This window comes from Protomyctophum parallelum (genome assembly GCF_964188405.1).
Source record: "Protomyctophum parallelum genome assembly, chromosome: 5".
Taxonomy (NCBI): domain Eukaryota; kingdom Metazoa; phylum Chordata; class Actinopteri; order Myctophiformes; family Myctophidae; genus Protomyctophum; species Protomyctophum parallelum.
In genome coordinates this window covers 26453538-26474342 of record NC_139702.1, presented here as the reverse complement: position 1 = coordinate 26474342, position 20805 = coordinate 26453538, and the positions used below count along the sequence as shown (strand labels likewise).

Sequence of the window (20805 nt, the reverse complement as noted above, 5' to 3'; positions counted from 1 at the left end):
ATAGTAGTCTTTAAAACTAACAAATTCAACAGGGAGCAGAAGCATGAAGAAAATACTGCATCTATAGAGCCCAAACTATGGCATAGTTGCACCTATATAAGTCAGTTTATTGTGCACAGGTATAAATATGCTGGTGGAGCTGTCTTTTCACTCAGGTCTTAAGATACCACCTCCCATGTGTAGCCCCCTGCCAATCGGGCTCAGCCCTATAGAGCGTCGCAGTCCCGCCCCCTTTCAGAATGACGAGTGGCCCAGGAAATGATTCTCCATTCATTTTCTCCATAGGCTTTTCAAAACGTATTTATTTAAAGACCTTTTAAGCGTCGTACAAGGCCAACTCGAGTCGTGACAAATCATGACAACAAACACAATATTTTGGACCAAACAAATAATTACTAAGAAGAAAAACAACAAGAAAAGTGTTGTAACCTGCCTGCTTTGTTTGGTCCAAAACATTGTGTTTATTGTCATGATTTGTCACGATCCGAGTTGGCTTTGTCCGCGGCGTAACCGTCTTTAAATAAATACTTTTTGAAAAGCCTATGGAGAAAATGAATGGAGAATAATTTCCTGGGCCACAGGGGGAGGGACTGCGACGCTCTAATGGCACGACAGGTGGCACGTTGGTCTGGTGAGTGGGAGGCCCGGGTTCAATCCCCGCTTCCGCGCAATGCTACAATCTGGCATAGTCGGGTGATAGCGTGATATCCTCGCGTGAGGGACATGAGGGACATCGTGTGCGGCGGTCCGCGGTGTGAAGTGAGAAGCGCGAGGACGTGGAGACTCGGGGGGGGGGGGGTGATTGTAGCCCCCAGCCAAGACCCAGCCCTGCCAATCGGGCTTAGCCCTATTGGAACGACAGGTTGCGCGTTGGTCTGGCGAGGCCCGGGTTCAATCCCCGCTTCCGCGCAATGCTACACAATGCATTAATGCTCAACCATAGGCTTCATAGTGAGATGGCAATAATGTGAAACAGTGGGAACAGATAGAGTACATTCTGTAGTTTGCAATTTCCCATAAATGTCCACCGATGTCTTGCTCAAGAACAAATCCCTGCCAGGTGCAGGGGTACAGTTTTGTGCACCCTAACTCAGGTCCGTTTTGACTAAGAATAAACTGTTTAAGTGGCTAACATTACATTATCATCAAAGTCTTAATATTTTGCCAGTCATTTGGTGGCCAACTTGTAATATCCTGACGGCCCACCAGTAGATTTTGTCTCGCCCCACTCGGTTGTAATTGGATTTCCCTGCCCCCGAAGTTGTGGGGCACCAAACAGGGCCCAGTATGCAAATATGGGGCTGGATTTATTTTATTCGCCCCTTGGAAATGCAGGTTCTACAATGACATTACAGACCAATACCTATGCAGTGATATTAGTCTTGCCCAGGCTAGAGCCCCAGCCCATAGGTTGGAAATGGCTGCCATATATACCACACTCTCAGAAGAGTCTCATATGGGTCATTGGAACGGGTCAGACAGCTCGTTGAAACAAACTAATAAGGAGTTTAAAGGTCAGTTGGGAAGAAACAAGCCTCCGCCGATGCCTCGGCATCGGCGTCATCCTCCTCTTCTTCAGGGATGTTCTCAGGCTCCCATGTGAAAACATCCGAAGTGTCTGTGAATGAACCAGATCGGGACCGTTCCATCCCCCATGGACACAAAGCATCGCGTCGACCTAGGGGCAAGTTGCCATTCGACTCTTCGTCACGCTGCGCATTGCCTTCTACAGGTACTTCTTCAGTGGAGAGATGCTGTTGCAAGTCCCCTGTGACTGCATCTTTTTCACTATTGGGAGGGTCAATCTTGATTTCTGTTGAGTTTGGTGCAGCCTCAGATTCCTCCCACGGACAAACATTTTCTTTAGTGTCCTGATGTTTGAGACTTTTTGTCTCCACTGTTTCCCATGGACAAGCTTCTCCCTGTGTGCCGTGCTGCACTGTGGCAGCTTTAGACTCATCTGTCTCCCACGGACAAACACCTGCCTTTTTTATAGTCTCTGGTTCTGCTGTCTCCCAAGGACAAACGTTTGCTTTCGCTGTGTCGTCTTGCATTTTGATTGTATCTGTGCTTGTGGCGGATGTCATTTTCTCTGGTTCTTGTTCTCCAGTTTCCCAAGGACAAACACCTGCCTTTTTTATCGTCTCTGGTTCTGCTGTCTCCCAAGGACAAACATTTGCTTTCACTGTGTCGTCTTGCATTTTGATTGTATCTGTGCTCCTGGAGGCTGACATTTTCTCTGGTTCTGGTTCTCCGGTTTCCCAAGGACAAACACCTGCCTTTTTTATAGTCTCTGGTTCTGCTGTCTCCCAAGGACAAACATTTGTTTTCGCTGTATCGTCTTTCATTTTGATTGTATCTGTGCTCCTGGAGGCTGACATTTTCTCTGGTTCTGGTTCTCCGGTTTCCCAAGGACAAACACCTGCCTTTTTTATAGTCTCTGGTTCTGCTGTCTCCCAAGGACAAACATTTGTTTTCGCTGTATCGTCTTTCATTTTGATTGTATCTGTGCTCCTGGAGGCTGACATTTTCTCTGGTTCTGGTTCTCCGGTTTCCCAAGGACAGACGTCTGCCTTGACACCACTGTCTTGTTCTTTTGTCGTTTCCAGTCGTATTGACACAATCTGAGGAACCGCAGTTTTGTCAGGCTGCTCTGTGTCCCAAGGACAAATGTTCAGTCTGGGACTGTCGTTATCCTCTGTAGGCGCGGATAGAGCGTTCCATGGACAAATATCTACCTTTAAGGTAATAGACCCATGTGAAGATGAATCTATGGGTGGCTCTGCCTCTTCCCATGGGCAAACGTCTGTCACGATTTTAGGCGGTTCAGGGAACTCCCATGGGCAACTTTCTGATGACTTGCCTGGTAGTTGAGTTGACAAATTAGATTGAACTACCTGTGATCTATTGGTCTCTAAAGGGTTCACATTTTGATATATAGCCTCACTGCCTTCCACCTCCCATGGGCAAACATTAGCATTTACATTGTCTTGTCTCACTGAAAGCTGTGTTGCTGCATGCAATGACTGCTTCCTCTGTTGTAGCTCTCTGGATACTGGGATGTTTGATGTTGCAGGAGTATCCTGTATCCTTGGGCACACGTCAGCACCACCACTGTCCTGTCTTTTCACAGTATTCACGTCCTGTGTTTCCCAGGGACATACACCTCCATGGCCTGGCGGTTCCTCTACTTCCCAGGGGCAGATATTAGGTTTGGGCTCACTCTGCGGTGCATCCCATGGACACACATTTGCCTGAGAATTAACAGCACCGTGTGCATATCGACCACTGCCTGTCCTGTGGGTGGAAGGAGTTCTGGAGGCGATACCTCCAGTATCCCATGAACCCTGACTGAGATTACTGTTTTGCCTCGATGGCATATTGTGTCTTGGGCTTTTGTCTGTAGAATCAATAGATGACATTCTGATTGCATGTTGCTTCTGAAGTAATGGTTTCCCATCAATTGAAGTGATACTTCTTCTCTGTATGTACTTCCTTTCCACACTTGGATTTCGACTAGGTATGGGGGACTTGGACGACGATATGGAAGCAGTTCTCTCTCTCGTTTCACTCTCGTGGCTCTTTTGAGAAATAGAGTCATCCTTTAAATTCGCACTGCCTCCCTTAGCTTTTATATCCAGAGATACTTGCTTGAATGTTTTCACTGAGAGCCACTTTTGAGTGCTGGTTCTTAAGGAGAGACCACGCGGACCCTTCAGAGTGGAAGATCTCGGAGAAACTGGTGCACTCGTGGAGACTGGAACCTGCAGGGGTTCGCTTTCTACAGGCTTTGGTGGTGGCGGCAGTGGGGCATATTCCCAGGGACATATCAGTTTGGCTGCTGGGTCTGCGGCCTCATCCCAAGGGCAAACATCACCCTTGTCAATTGACTGTGATGCCTTGATGGCACCTATCGTCTGGTCTTTGATGTTGGCCTCTGGACTGGCCTTGGTCACCAATGAGCCTGCTCTGTCAACCTTAGGTATATCAACCTTAGGGCAGGGTATGTCAACCTTAGGGGGGGGTATATCCACCAATGAGTGGGTAGATTTCAGACTCAAGGACTTCTGAAGTTTGAACTGATCAGGATGCAAGAGATTGTTATCAAGGGTCAGATTTTGTGCACTGAGAGACTTGGAGACCCCCGGTGGGATGTCCAAGGAGTCTGTCATCGATCGTTGAGAACCTCTTTTGGTGATTGCGTTCAACACACGCAAAGAAGGGTTTCTCTCCACAACATGGTCACTTTGGGATATATGCATCGGTGAGCTAGATTCCCTGTAATTGATACTAAGGGTTGACCCCCTCCTAGAAGATTCAGTATATTGACCACAGCTAGGTTCTCTGTAATTGATACTAAGGGTTGAACCCCTCCTAGAAGAATCCATATAAAGGTTTGAACCCCTCCTAGTAGATTCACGATTCATGAAACTCTTCATTCTATCTTCACGACTGCTGCTGCACTGTCGGCTCAGGGGCGCAGCTATGCTTTTAATTATGGACAGGCATCGAGAGGCTTGCTTCTTCGGCAGGTGAGGGTTGTTAGACGCCATCTTCTTGGTCTTGTTGACCTCGAGCTGGGAATATAGTTTCCTCAGCTCTTCCTGGTGAAGTTGAAGAGGGGATAAAATGTATGGAGGCATTGGGGAAAGGGTAGTATGAAGTAAAGGTGAGCATGAGAAAGGGATATGGGGTGGAGAAAACAAATATCATGTTTTCAATCATTCAATCATGTTGTATATGCTGAAAAGTCTAGTTAATATAAAGTCATTGTTTAGTACGCGCTTCGGTGATGTATAACTACAATTATGGGATGTTTATTTAGTTACCAGTGTTTCTTTTTTATTTCAGAACTTCCTTTGGTTAATTATGCTGCATGCACATTGACGGCATAGCTCATGGGGGGAGGGTTGGAGATTTTACCCGAATATCATCTGGGTCCAAACTGGGGTCACTATAAGCAGAGCAGAAGCTGCTGTTGAAATGAATTCCGGAGCGCCGCAGGTCCACTTCATCTTCATACACCTCTCTGCACATCTCCTGTCTCTTTGACTTGGACACATGAATAAACTGCAGTATACAGACACAAATATAACATTATGTAATCAGTGGGTGCCCCTCACTTCACACAAGTGTGATTTAAAAAAAATGCCATTACCTATTCATAACTTCTGGTATCTAGTACACATTGTGTGCACAATGCTCTTACTCAATACTTCAATACAACATACTCAATACACTTTCTTCAGGAAGATAAATTCAAAATCTCGAAATACCTTGGGAATGAAGAGAAGGGCAAGGGTCACAGTAATGGTGACATGTGTGTGTGTAAAAAACATCAACAACATCCAGTCCGGGTGAAGAGAAGGTAAGAAAAACCTGAAGGAGACAGAACAAACTTTACTTTACCTTACTGCCAGCAATGTCGTTTTTGAGGGGCACTACCCCCTCCAACACCTGGCGTTGTGTGTTCCCCCGGCTTTGTGTGTGCCCCCCTCCCCGTGAAGTCATTTGGCAGCCTAATCTATGGACTCTTTTTACTATAACGTTGTGGGTGCCCCCCAAAGGCGCCCCTCACTTCACACGAGTGTCCCAATGCATGGCTTTTGAAGATTACGTCATATGGCAGTCTATGGGATCTTTAATGTTTGTTTAGGGCACTTATGACATAAATCATTTGCCAGCCAAGTCTATGGACTTTGATGATATTACAATGTTTGTTTAGAGCACTTTAGGGGCACTTTAGAGTCAGCCAAGTCTATGGACTGTTTGTTTAGAGCACCGTATGACGTAAATTGTTTGTAAAATGGTAAATGGTGCATTATATAGCGCCTTTATCCAAGGCGCTTTACAAAGATTGTGCATTACATTCACCCATTCACACACACATTCATACACCGATTGCGGCGGAAGCCATGCAAGGTACCAACCAGCACAGCGGGAGCAATTTGGGGTTCAGTGTCTTGCCCAAGGACACTTTGATGTAGACAGGAGGAGCCGGGATTCGAACCGCCGACCCATGGATCATTGGACGACCTGCTCTACCTCCTGAGTCACAGTCACCAAGTCTATGGACTTTTGTTTAGTGCACTAAAGGATGACATAAGACATCATGTGGCCGATATATATACAGTGGGCATCCCTCACTTCACACACAAGTGTGATTTTTGAGGGGCGCTAGCCCCTCCTATATACATGCTTTTTGCCCACACGTCTCAATATTTGCCATTGACAATGAAAGGAGAAATTGGGTCAAACGTCCACCAAATATATGACTTAAATCTTGTCCCCAAACGTCTCATATTTGCCATTGTTAATGAAAGGAGAAATTAGGTCAAATGTCCACCAAATATGGCGTAAATTTGTACGATGACAAGAGCGCCCCTCACTTCACACGGGTGTTATTTTAATATATTACTAGAGGTTCTGGCCCTTACACCTTGGTTGCACTGCCCATCCAACCAATACGTCTGAGTCATAGTGTTGGGGGCTTTGTCAGAGCAGCGACGGCTCCAGAAAATTATGACTGGGGGTGCTATGGGGGGGGGGGGGGGGGGGGGGGCTGGCTATTTAGAGGGGGGGGGCTAATGAATCTTGGTTTACGTATAAGTCAGTCAATTGGGCTTGTTTTGAGGCTTAGGGGGAGCTGTATGTCTGTCTGTCTGTCTGTCTGTCTGTCTGTGTCCATTTTATGCCCATATATATGTATGGAGATCTATGTATCTGTCAGTCCTTATCCCTTTTATGCCCACATATGGGCATTTCGTACGACAGGCGTCGTTGAAGTCGTCAGTCCCATATGAACATGACCATCCTGGTCTGGTGTGCGCAATCACTCAATCAGAACAGATAGATAAAGGTAGTGTTGGCCGGCTGCTTACCGGAGAAGGTGAAACATGAAGGAGAGCAGCAGCTCATTGTGGACGGCATAGCCCATGTACCGAGGCTCGTGGAAGGCTGAAGGGACTGGCTTGACAGCATTGACCAGGGAGCTGCCCCAGCACAGCAACAGTAACTCAGCTGTGGCATGAAAAAAGGACACACACCATTCATCTCATCAATGGTATGGAAAAGATTCAGACTCAGAGTACAAGAAAATACATAAAATCATGGGGGAAAATATGATAGCATGTTAAGTGGGCATTGCACAATACCTGTACATTATTTTTCAGTGCCTGCATGAGCATGGTTGTCTTTTTTTTAGGTTCAGCATTAGAGTTAATTTCTCTACTTGACACTTTACAGTATTCTAAAAGACCTACTGAATGAGTTAAATGTTATTTGTAACTCAAATCATTGGTTCTAAACATTTTCAAAATAAACTGAACTGGTGACCTTCCACTCTGACAAGCACTTGGAATTGTAGTAAATGTAATGCCTCAGCATTATACATTCAGTTTGACTCTGTTAGATAAATATTGTGCAAAAAGTATACTGTATTAAAAATTGTCACTTCACTGTCATCTGGGGACCCCCCAAAATCGTGGGAGGAAATCGGCTATCCCAGAGGAAGTCCAAGTGAACACTGGAAAACTTACAAACTACACACAGAAACTGTCAGATTTTGAAAAGGTCTTCTAAAATGTCAGATTTTAGACACTTTTGAAAAGGTGTTTTCAAACATATATTGCTATATGTTTTAAAAGGCCTTTTTGTGTCTAAAATCTGACAGTTTTGTTTTATAAAAGACAAGGGTAAGCAAGGGGGAACAAGGGTAGGCAACTATACATTTCTTCTCGGCCAATCTATAAAGTCATGGAGATGACTTTATATGGAGTTTCAGTATATTATAATAAGTAGGCTATAATAAAACTTCTGGGGATAGTTTTGGATAGATTTGGATAAAATAAAATAAAACCCAAAAAAAAAAATCATATTCTCCAAATTATCTCAAGGGCCAGCTATTATTTCTGGAGGGGTCTGTTTTGGCCTGCCGGCCACCTGTTGCCTACCCCTGCTCTATACCCTGAGGTCTTTCTGAGAAAATTCACAGAAAAAGTACAGGAAAAGTACAGAAAAAGACTACACAAGGAGAAGTGCCGCAGCAGCCGGCTTCAGAGATAAACTAGATAAAGTGCCCCTCAGGCTCTATCAAAGATGGTTTATGTATGAAGATGGGCCAACTTCATTGGAGCCACTAGACGCGAAATGGTACACAAATGTAATGCACCATTTAGGTTTGCCAACCGCCATGAATGAATGAATGGACAGGAATGAGGCAAATTTAAAGGTGTACTTTTGAAATAGTCGCTTTAGTTTCTTGAAGTCCTCCAATATAAATTCAAGATTTGGATCTATCTTATTAAAAAGTCTCTCCCTAGTTGTAGAATGGCATTTCAATTTCCTTCACACACAGACTACATAATCTATCCTCCTCAACCGTCACATCACACAGACTACATAATCTATCCTCCTCAACCGTGCCTACATATCTACCTGTCTCAATATGCAGACCAAGTATGCCAGCTCTAATTTGGGCACATAAGGATCGTTTCTAATCATTTTAAATATGTCCATTCATTTCACGTTATAATATTCACATATTCACATATACACATATCCACATATTCACATATTCACATATTCTCATATTCTCATTTTAAATATGGGGCCAGAGCCGCCAGAGCCCCCTATGTGTTGTCCGTGAAATTGCAGATGGACAGAGAGAGGCTTACGGACTCATCTCAAGTCTCGCGAGAGTTTGTTGCTGGGATAAAGAAATGTCATTAACAAAGTAGATTTTCTCCTGATTTGTCTCGCTAAAAGAAGCCACTTTACTATGAATATCTTGTAAATATTGTGTGCCTTGTGATGATTGGGTCCAGTATTTAGTTCAGTGACCATGGAGTTAAGGAATGGTTCATAAGCTGTGTTCACGTTCATTCTCCCATTGGAAATTAATAGACTCCTTAACATTCTTCCCGTCTCCTAATAATGTTACCGCCCACCTCACGCAGATAAGGGAAGTAAAGCAAAGTTGGCCTCTCTTGCTAATTCTCCTCTTGGGCTCTATATGCAGCCAACACTTCGGAAGCAACTCATTCACTGTGAACGTATGGTCGTGATTTTGTAGGAATAAAGTTAAGTACTTTATACAACACTATTTCATTTGATAATGTGATGGCATAGTTCTTCATAGTTTGTATTATTTGTTTTGCGACGTTGACATGATGACATGAGTTAGAAACGTCTTAAATCTCCTGTTAAAAACCAGAGTTCTTCATGGATTTCTCCGGTGTTGCCATGTCCGCTTGTTATAAACGACTTGGAGCTTGGCTTCTTTTCATATGCGTCATTGTGAGCTTGTAGATCAGATATTTTTAGTAGATCGTTTTTGTTTTATACAAATAAAAAATAAAAACCTGGCACAAAACATTCAGATGGGGGTCCGTGTGCACAAAATGGGGTCCTTGGCTTTATGACAATGTTTGAGCAGAATCACAGGTTTAAACAACATTAGGGAACAAGCCTAAATAAGCATAAACTTTAGAAACAAGCCCCGAAAAATGCAACCTAACCTGTCAATATTTTCAAGCAACTTTACTGAAAAACAAGACCAAAGTCGCTTATAACAAGCGGACATGGCAACACCGGAGAAATCCATGAAGAACTCTCGTTTTTAACAGGAGATTTAAGACGTTTCTAACTCATGTCATCATGTCAACGTTGCAACACAAATAATACAAACTATGAAAAACTATGGCATCACATTATCAAATGAAATAGTGTTGTATAAAGTACAGAACTTTATTGCTGCAAAATCACAACCGTACGTTCACAGTGAATGAGTTGCTTCCGACCGGATGCTTTCCGGCGGCCCAAACTTCGCCTCACCAGGCTTTCCACCACCTCGGAGGAAAGCCTGGTCTCTGTTTCAAAAGTCCGCATGATCCTGCCGGGAGCGGATGATATCGTTACGTCATGTTGTAGTATTGTTCTGTAGTCGACAGGCAGGAACAACAGGCGGCGGCAACTTCCTTTTCCCTCTCAATAAAAGCTCTCGTAGCCTGTAGCTTTTATTGAGAAAAATCAGTTTGATGGAAAAGGAAGTTGCCGTTGCAGGTGTGAGTGAAGCCTTAGGCTTCACTCACACCTGCAACAGACTGATGTATGCTTGTTGTATGAGATATATAGCTGATGCAAGCTCGCAATGCATTTCCAATGGGAGTCACATGGTTTGACACAACATTTGTGTTGTATGAGGGGGTGGGGGGCAGTCGAAACACAGCCGAAAGCCGTACAACACAAATGTTGTGTCAAACCATGTGACTTCCATTGGAAATGCATTGGGGCAAGATGTATCACACCCTTTGTATACATCTAGCATGCATCAATGTTGTATGCTAGATCGAAAAGGTGTGAGTCGGGCCTATAAGAGTTCATTCATGTGTTTACAGCCACTCACCCACGGCCATCATGTCGTCCCAGCGGTCCACGTAGCAGGAGAGGAAACCCTGGCCGTCCGACGTGGTGGTGGTCACAAACACTGGGATGTTTCGCTCCCGGTTCTGCATAACACACACTGTCCACGCACACAGGAACCAGATGACCGTCACCAGCATGACTCCCAGCATCCTGAGCAGATGTATGCTGGACAGGTACGGCGCCCTTTGAGCTGTGCGCGAGAGGAACACCCTCAGCACCCTGCGGAGACACGCACATCTATCAGACAGACAGACAGACAGACAGACATCTCGCAGGGGGAAATCAGTCACCAAGAGGCAGCACAGCAATTAGAGTTACGGGAACAGAGTAACAAAAGTAGGCCTACTGTCTGTCGGTTACAGCCAGTGGCGTGCACAAATAGACACTAGGGGGTGTCTAGGGAGCACATTGCCCTTTTGGCAATGTGCTCTTAAAAATATATATATATATCTTACTTTTTAGTGTGTGGACCATGGTGACATTGATCAAATCTTGATAAAAAACGCTTTTACTATATTATTTAGGCCCCCACAATCTAAAGCTATGTTTCTATGTCAGTGGTTCTTCGATAAAAAAAAAAAAGCAGACCTACAAGCTCGTAGCGCGCTATGAGCTTGTAGATCTGCTATTTTTCAATAGCTAAAGCACCAAAACTGGTTACAGCAGTACAAAGGGAAGAAATATCATCAAAGAAGCACCATCAGTGATGAACAGCACCGACCATGTAACTGTGTGACGAATATCAATATATATATAGGCCTATATACAATCAGCTTTTAGCAGCAAGGTTTGATAAAAAATTTACAGAGGGAAAAAAACGAAACATTGGATGAATATTAAAAGTTAATATTAGTACAAGTAAATATTAATATGACATTAATATGACAAACTTAATGAACTGACCGGTACAATTTCAGCGCCACTGTTCCATAGACAATGGAGAAGCCCAACATTCGCATCCAGCGAAGGAGGATACACCGGAAAGTACTGGGTTTGAAGTATAAAATGATCACCTTGGAAGGGAAAGAGAGACATAAGTCAAACGAGGAAATAATCAATACATTTATGTACCCTTGCAATGAGCAGGACAGCCTACAGATCAGTCCCTCCATGTTTCATGAGAATCTGCTTATCTGTTTTCAAGTTATTGTCTACCAAACAAACTGTGGCGGTTCTTGTATTTTTGTATTTGTTTTTACTAAGGATAAGGTTAGAAATAAGTTCAGGGTTAGCCATAGTTTTACTAAAACTTTTCATTTTCGAATCTCCAAGACTAATTACATTGCTGTGCGCATGCAGCGTAGCAAGCAGCAAAGAGCATAGCTTACAATACACTGCCACATGTTGCTGGGTTTGTTGAATTAATTGATTAATCTATTGAGGAACCACTTTATAATGTTCAAATGAAAAAGGATATATAGATATACAGTGTAATTTTTTAATGACAGTATCTATCCTAAAGGATATGTCCACGTGATTGTGTGTAGATCAAGGGGCCTGAGAACAGGAAAGGTCAGTATAGTAACCCCAGTGAGATGAAAGTATATATGTTGTACCCGCACGCAACCTTTCATCTGCCTTTACCGTACAAAGCAGAAGTGGCCGTGGGCACAACAGGCTGTATCAACTCTGTATAATAATCTAGACGAGACTGGCGTGTATCCTTATGTGTGGCTTTATTGACAACTCTTATTAATGTAACCTCTGAACCTGGGTGCGTCACCTAATGTGTCCCCCTGTACCTGCACACATAGGTTCCTATGCATATCTCCACAATTTCCACCAGTTGTGCATGTGTTTTCTATGCCTGCATACATTGGGTTGACTATAATTTATACAGTACATTGCTTCGGCATGCATCATATTTTCAACCACTCAAGCCCTATTTAATAGTCTGACAAATGGCAAAGGTAGCGATCTAGAACCACACATCGCCATCGTCATGATTTTTTTTTAGTGGTGCAACCACTCCAAAGAACAGCAATGTCCGTGACGTTAACCCACCCATGCGCCTATGTTACTGTGAGCACGAGTATGACTATTAGTACCAGTAGGGGCGCTGTTGCCATAAACAGAGAGAGAGACAGTGCAGCACTGTTGCCTGCTAATATGAGAGAGAGAGAGAGAGAGAGAGAGAGGGAGAGGAGGGGGGGGGGGGGGGGGAGTTGCACCACTCAGTTCACACGGGTGTGATTTTTTGCCTACAATGACATGCCCAAAAATAGGGTTAATGTGGTTAAATAGTTAGCTAGGCCTACTAGCCAGCTGGGAAGAAGAGAGCAGTGATGAGGCACCTGGCTCATGCCCATGCCTGGCTGCAACAAATCATCCCAGTGTTTAGAATTGATAATAAGATGCGTGGCTTAGAAGAGGGAGGCGAACAGAGCGTTAACATGTAAATGCATCAAATCCATCGAACGGAATGCCGTGCTCCGTTGCATCAATATGATTGATGACCTCCAAGGCCCCTGCACACCATAAGCACCAGCATCAGCAGACCCGGGCAACCTCAATCAATGCTTTTAGATAGATGGATGAAAATTGATGGCCGACTTTCGCGAGCGGTTCTGCCATTGGTATAATGAATCTGCGGATTGATTCTCACATTTAACCGATGACATGTTATGAAAGCAATGGCTTGACCTGTACCCGGCAGCGTCACCACCCCCATCGCCACATACGTAGATACCTTCTTTAAGCTCATTCGTACTTTGGCGCATGATGGTGTCGCACGTCGAAAATATAGCCGACCTACAAGCTCCCACCGTCAGCTTGTAGGTTGACTACTTTTCGGCGTGCAATACCGTCCGGCGACAGAGCATAGATTTGGCTTTACACACCACCACACACAAACCCTCCCCAACCACTCCCAGTTCTCTCTAAACCATCCATTATGATATAATAATCCCTGGCACTGTGCAGTGATCTGAAAAGAGCTCTAATCTCATACTCTCACTCACTCACTTAAGCCTGATTTATACTTTATTGTACGATAGTTTCCGTGCACCGAAAATAGTCTACGCGCCCAACAGGGAGCTTGTAGATCTGCTATTTTCGGAGTATAAATAAAGCATTACTCACTTACTCACCGGGAAGTAGAGCAGCAGAGCGCCGAAAAGGATCGTCTCCAATAGCAGCAGACCTGAAGCCCGTATCCTCTTTGGGGAAAAAAAGGTGGAGTGGTTGGTTGGAAGTGTGTGGGGGGGGGGGTTTGGGGGGTAATTGAGGTTAGAGATTGTGGAATAAAACCCAGTTAGACAGACAGAGGGAGTGAGTGAGTGAGTGGAACAGACAATAGAGAGGAGAGAGAATGGATATTGACGTTAGAATCATCATTGCAATTATGTGACTTATGTTACTTATTCATTATCAGCATAATTGCTTTCGCACCACTAGTTCTCAACGTGGGTCCCGGGACCCCCATGTCCCTGTTCCAGAGATTTTATCAAATGGAGGTCCATGGCCTAATTATGATCAAACTAGTGGGTTTGGAAATTAAAAGGTTGTTATTCACTGGCTTACACGGCCCGATGCCTTGGCAACGAATTATAATGAATTATATGATGGCAATTTAAGAGAGATCACAGACATTGCTATATTTGAGCAATTTCACAGTGATTGGGTTAATCTAAGTATTGCACCATAGTCTAGCATTCAAGGTTAAAGGTTCAAGTTTATTTAGTGTCCTCGAAGGGCAAATTGGGTTGCAGTGGCATAGACAGACATCAAACAATACAATAAAAATAAACATATTACAGTACGTACACAGAGACTGATACTGTCAAAGAATGCTGTGATGTAATAAATGCTCTACCATGTAATGATGTTAGGTTAGAATAATAATAGATTCAGGTTCGGTAACTAAGGTGTTTAAAGCTATGCAGACTAACAAAGCAACAGGACCGGATGGAATGTGCGGAGGAACTAACTCCTGCATGGCATTGTCCTTTTCAGGTATCGATCAACACCCATACAGTGACAGAATTCTGGGGAAAAAATCGATTATAGTTCCAGTCCCCAAAAAGCCCTGTCCTCAAGAGAATAATGACTATATGCCAGTAGCATTAACCTCCAACGTGGTCAAATCCCTGGAGAGAATCCTAACTGAGGAGCTCCGAAAAGAAACAGAGCGATCACTTAAGATCCACATCAATTTGCCTATGCAAGGAATCGCGGAAGCATCGGATTTCCATTGGCCATTACAATAAGGATGAAGGAATAATGATTTTTACAACTTGCAGCATTTAAAGCAGCAGCAATTAAACCAAATTGTAAAATGCTGTGCCTTTCTGTTGCAAGGACTTTTGAATGTTCTGCAATGCATTTCTAAACCAAGATGATCGCTCTAAATATTTGAAATAACTATGTTATTGATTGTAGCTGAAAACTGTTTGTTAAGTGTAAAACAAAGCATAATTTCAGTGAGGAGTGACCATCACACTAAATTGACTGAACAGATAAGATTTCTGATGATGCATTGGGTTGGCATATAGAATCAAATAAAGTCTGCTGAATATGAGAAATGCATTTGGACGTCTATGAAACAACTTCCTTATTATTCTTCAGTTTTTATGATTAGTTACAACAAACATGACACCCTGGGCAGCTATACTTGCCATCAGGTATAGGCATATTCATGACAATGACAAAAAATGCTGTTTGGACAATATTATGCCAGCTATGGGTCCATTATTGCCTTGATTGTAAACCCTCTACAACATTTTGGTGGCCTTGAACAACCAAATAATGATGGTATTGTACACCATTTGGTGTACAATATGTGGCCCATGGTGACATCGGCCAATTCTGGATTAAAAGCGTCTAATAAGCCTATATTAGTTATGCCCCAAAATCTATAAATCTCACACTTTGGGAGTATTATACATAATACTAATACTAATACTTTTTATTGAAAATGTTGAAACTACTGTTGGTTGTTGCATGGCTTGTTGATTCTGTCTTGTTTATAAGTGGTGCAACCACTTCCTTAAGTGACTATGTGTGTGGGTGGCAGCCTGCCTGGGTTGTTGTGAAAACAGCATGGTTGTTTTTCACCACATGTGCGTAACCTAACACACACACACACACACACACACACACACACACACACACACACACACACACACACACACACACACACACACACACACACACACACACACGCACATATTAACTGTATATATGGTGATTTCGGGTGTGCCAGTATAGTACAGTGACAGTAAAGTACAGTACAGTAGAGGGTACAGTAGAGGGACCCCCACACGGTAACTCTGTCATTTCTCAACCGTTTCGGACACGGGGCGGCTCGCCAGAATCGGGCCGGCACCCTGGGTGCGTTCCTGTGGGTCTGGAACTTCCACCACCACCCCCCACACACGGAGTTCGACCACTTACTTCACACGGGTGTGATTTCTAATGTTTCTGCAGTGTGTACCTTTGTAATGTGTACGCAATTTTGTCAACCCCCCCCCCCCCCTCTCTCTCTCTCTCTCTCTGTAAAAGAATAGCCAAATACACCTCACTCACCTTACTTTGCCGATGTTGATAGGCCGCCAGCATGCTGAGGAATACCAGGATCATGGCGAAGCACTGGATGACCAGCATCCAGACCCTGAGGAAGCGGTTCTGCTGGGCCAGGCACGGCGAGCCGTCCTCGCAGCTCTTACAGCCGGGCCAGCAGGGGAGGCAGACGGGCATGAGGGGGTAACAGATGTCGCTGCTGCCCTTACCCGTTCCATTGGCACCTTTCCTAAAACCTGTGTCACACATATATAATAATACGTGGGAAATGCATTGTTCCTGTTCCATGTAGTACTAGTGTAACTATATGCTGTATAGGTGTCATGAATGGTTATGTGGGAGGACTGTTAATGTGCACAAGAGGATGTAGATTGACACGATAATGGACTTTTTTTGTTTTATAATTTTTACCTCATGCTTCCTTCTATGCATGAGGAGTCCAAGCTGCTTCTTTTCACCTGACAGGAGGGAGTTTTCCCGGCCGGACGTAGCGCGGGGAAGGAACACGTTATTCCTACCAGTTCCTTTACCCTCCATCAGGCACCCCGGGCTGGCCAGGGGGAGGCAGTTTAGAGACCAGGATTACGGCATGTTTTTTGTGAGGGTACCTACCCTAGGGGACACGGGGAGAACATGCAAACTCCACACAGAGAGGCCCTTTCGCCAACCCCGCCTCAGGTGTGGGCACTGATGACGCGGAGGAGAGGACACGCCGCCAGCTCCCACAGCATCCCTAGCGGGAATCGAACCCAGGACCTTCTAGCTGCGAGGCGACAGCACTACCGACTATGCCACCGTGCCCCGATAATGGACATTTTAAGGACAGGCCCTGCAGTATATTTATTTTTAACAGGCATGATGAAAGATGATAGTGTGTTTTGCTTTTCAACTTTACATTTTTAAATGTCTGAAAACATTACCAATTAACAGTACTAACTATATAACACACAAGTCTAAATGACCTGAAGGCTGTGCATATACATATACAGGCATACAGGGAACATACATTCACTTGCAAATTGCCTTTTAGATATATTGTCTGGGCCTAATGGAGGCATTAGAGGAAATGCCAAGGGTTAACCAAAATTAGGTTTCATCCACTGTGAAATGAAACATCAAATTCCAGCCAGTATACCGTAGGTTTCAAGACACTGTGGCTTGCTTTGGAAGTGTTTGATGGATGGACAGAAGGACATGTTGCCATGCTTATATCCCGCCCCACCATTAGTGGGGATAAAAAAATATTTAGCTGTTGAATAAAGTTTAATCTAATGATGATCTTCTATCATGAGCAGTCAACATGTCTCCACGGCAATTGTTTCCGTTACGCCAATTCCCTTTGAACATTAAACTATACAAATCACTGCCAACCACAATAGTTGGTCTGTGGGTGTACATAACAATATACACATGATGTCATTATACTGCAACGACAAATAACACAAACCCTTGCCAACTTCTCAGCTGCACAAACACAGCAAATTGTGGAGGAATCAAACCCAGTATCCACAGTGGTGTGCTACTACTTAATATGTAAATACGTTACCCACTGATTGGGCCTTAAACCAACAATAAAAGATGACCAGATAAGAACAACCAAGACTGAATTCTGGCCTCTCTGTTGCTCCTAATAACAATAACAATTGCTCTTGCTCCTCTTATCTGTGCTGTGGGGTGGTTTATATGTATTCGGGCATTCATTAAAAAATCGATGCATCGACGCATCAACTTCATTAACACAAGTCGATTCAAATTAGGAGAAGTCGAAAGGAAAAAAAAGGAAAAGAAATTACATTTTCATTTGTTTTCCCCATATTATTTTTGCTCTACAGAATTCAAACTGTAGGATTGGTTATTGTCACGGACATAAGTAATTATTTCCCTTTGCCTTAGCCACAGCCTTAATTAAAGGTATATTCAGTGATTTCACTTAATTCAAATATCACTTATTTTTTTGTTTTGTTGTGATAATCCTCCCTACTATAGAGTGTGCTGGCCATACAAGGAGTTCCTCCCTGTCCCCAGTTAACCCCTGGGGGTCAAAAAACCTTAGGTTTCGTTTTTGACTCTCTATCCTGATTGGACGAAAGGTTGGGTCCCACAGCCAAAAACGAAACCTAAGGTTTTTTGAGTGAAATCACTGAATATACCTTTAACAACCTGCAGCTGTGTTCTCCTTTGATGTGCTCTCTCAGGGCTGTATTTTGCGTGTCTTAAGTACCAGGTCTTATTACCTAACTTGAGTAAACTAAAGACCTGGAGGCGTGATCAATGCCATTTGGCTATTCTGAGTGTCCAAAGAGCATTGATCACAAATTATGATGGGTATTTTATCTCTAAAATACTTTAAAGGACTGTATTAAAATAAAGACTATGATAAATAAGGAAAAGCTTCGATAGCAGAGAGCTTGGAGCTAGAGAGAGCTCCGGAGCACCGGAACTGAATAAATACTTTATAAAGTAATCTAAGTACCATAAATACTCTTTACCAGAATAGAAGCAGAGGGCTTGTAACTTTACAGAAATGGATGTAAAAACCTTTTAGGCTATAATGAGTAAAAGTCAGAGTATAACCGAGTTAACCAAATACCTTAGAATGAATTGACGGACACAATGAAGAGAACTCAGACAAGCAGAACTTAGAGGGAGGTTGAATCAGATATATTCACCATTGTTTCGGGAGAGAAGAAGACATGCCATCCGGACAGCGTTTCACAACAATCTCTAACCATGTTCAATTGAACATGGTTGATATAGCATACCGTAATCAATACACCGGAAAATGTGTTGAACATAAAACGATGCATCGACTCAACTTCGACTCAACTTCGACTGGGAAAAATCTCAACCCGTAAATGCTCTAAATATGTATATTTTTGAGTGGTGCAACACTCCAAGGAACAGCAATGTCTGTGTCTGTGTGTTCACCTATGTGTTCACCTATGTGTTGGTTAATGAGCACCAGTATAATGAGTACCAGTAGGGGCGCTGTTATGCCAGAGAGGGATAGTGCTACACTGTTGCCTGCTAATCATAGACTGTAAAAAATATGGACAAAGCGTTCCCCGGGTCTAACATGGACGTAAAATGAAGCCTGTTATTCCTGCACTGTAAGTCGCCATCTTTCTAGATCCGTTTTGGCCCAGCTGGCCATTGGCTGGCTCCGTTTTGGCCCAGCTGGCCATTGGCTGGCCCAGACAACGAGGCGGGACTTCCCCCCTTCTTCTCCGTTGGTTTTTATTTTGACTCGAGTGGGAGGGGAATCGCCCTCCCAGAGAGAGAGAGAGAGAGAGAGAGAGAGAGAGGGAGAGGTGTGTGGGGGGGGGGGAGTTGCACCACTCAGTTCAGATTTTTATCTCACAAACATCTTAGGTGCAGGCATCTAGTAAGGATGCCTCCCGAGCGTCTCCCTAGGGAGGTCCTTGTTGCACGTCCCACTAGTAGGAGACTCCCGGGCAGACCAACGACCAGATGGGAGGAATACATCGCCACACTGGCCTTGAAACGCCTCGGGATCCTGTTGTAGATTAAATAATCTTCCAAGGATGAAGGATTGACAAAGTTCTTCAGGGTGAAGTATTGAGAATGTATTAAGAAGATTCAGCAGAGTAACAATATACAGAGAGTGAGGAACAGGCCCCCTTGCCTGTTCCAGCAGCCCCTCCGGGCGCAAGCCTCCCCAACCCCATTCTCAGACAGTTCTTATAGTCTTGTCTTAACAGAGATGCTATACTGAATGTCCATATAAGGATTTGCGCTAAACATAAGGGCGACAGACAAATAGTATACATTAGCTGACAGCGTGGAGGAGTCAGGTCAGCTGTTTTGCCTAGGTGTAATCCTGGGCACTACTCTCCCACAACCAACCTAGGGAGAGCGCCAAACTGAGCTCATGCTTCCTTCAATGCATGAGGAGTGAGCAGGCCGCTTCTTATCGCCTGACAGGGGGGAGTTTCCCCGTTAGGGCGTAGCACGTGGAAGGAACACGTTATTCCAACCAGTTCCTTTCCCCTCCATCATACAGGATTAATGCATGTTTTTGTGAGGGTATCCCTATCCTAGGAGACACGGGGAGAACATGCAAACACCACACAGAAAGGCCCTTTCGCCAACCCCACCCCACCTAGGGTATGGACCAAGGGGCCAGTGAGGCGCTCCAACGTTGAAGCGCTGGGTTGCAATTCCGCAAATCGAAAAAAAAGCGGAAGTAGACGGTCCTTCCGGGCGCTTCAAAACGCCACTGAGCAACTTCCACTGACATGAATAGCGGAGGGGGCGGAGCTTCGCGCCAGATCAGTCTCTATCCTTTTAATACTCTATGGTATGGACGCTGAATATGCGGAGGAGAGAACACGCCCCCAGCGTCCAAGACGGAAATCGAACCCGAGACCATTGAGCTGTGAGGCAACAGGGTAGTGGTGTTAGTGTAGGCTTACCTGTGTCCACTGGGGGGCTGTAATATCCCCTTTTGCAGTGGCAGCAATACTGGCCCAATCGAAACCCTTGGCCTGGACGGGGAAGACACTGCACAAAATAGCAACAGATATTTAGTACAGGTATATCCTTTATAAGCCTGGCCTCTGCTCTTTTCACATCCTCTAATATGACAAGAAAAACACATTTCTACAAGTTTCATTTTAAGTTAAATTATTATCATTCATTCATTCATTGATTCCTGAATCAGGCCAAGGACCCTTTAAGTGAAGTAAAAAAGAATATACATTAACATGAATCCAACATACGCTGATGATAGTGCTGTCCAACAACTTAACAAGTCCCTGAAGCTATATGTATGAAAGCTATGAAAAGGTTTAATCTGCATCACAATTTTATTTATATATATATATATATATATATATA

General features: G+C 44.0%; 1 protein-coding gene across 1 annotated transcript in view; it reads right to left on the bottom strand.

Moving 5' to 3' along the window:
• Positions 1–3624: 3624 nt before the first annotated feature.
• gpr179 (G protein-coupled receptor 179) overlaps positions 3625–20805 on the bottom strand; it is a gene marked incomplete at both ends in the record, with an annotated part of 25218 nt that continues 8037 nt past the window's right edge. The window contains 10 exons of the mRNA XM_083764394.1: positions 3625–3854; positions 4421–4604; positions 4924–5070; positions 5277–5379; positions 6882–7020; positions 10406–10644; positions 11329–11438; positions 13515–13583; positions 15952–16181; positions 20382–20469. Coding sequence (XP_083620520.1) covers positions 3625–3854; positions 4421–4604; positions 4924–5070; positions 5277–5379; positions 6882–7020; positions 10406–10644; positions 11329–11438; positions 13515–13583; positions 15952–16181; positions 20382–20469 — 1539 coding nt within the window. The remainder of the gene's footprint in view (positions 3855–4420; positions 4605–4923; positions 5071–5276; positions 5380–6881; positions 7021–10405; positions 10645–11328; positions 11439–13514; positions 13584–15951; positions 16182–20381; positions 20470–20805) is intronic.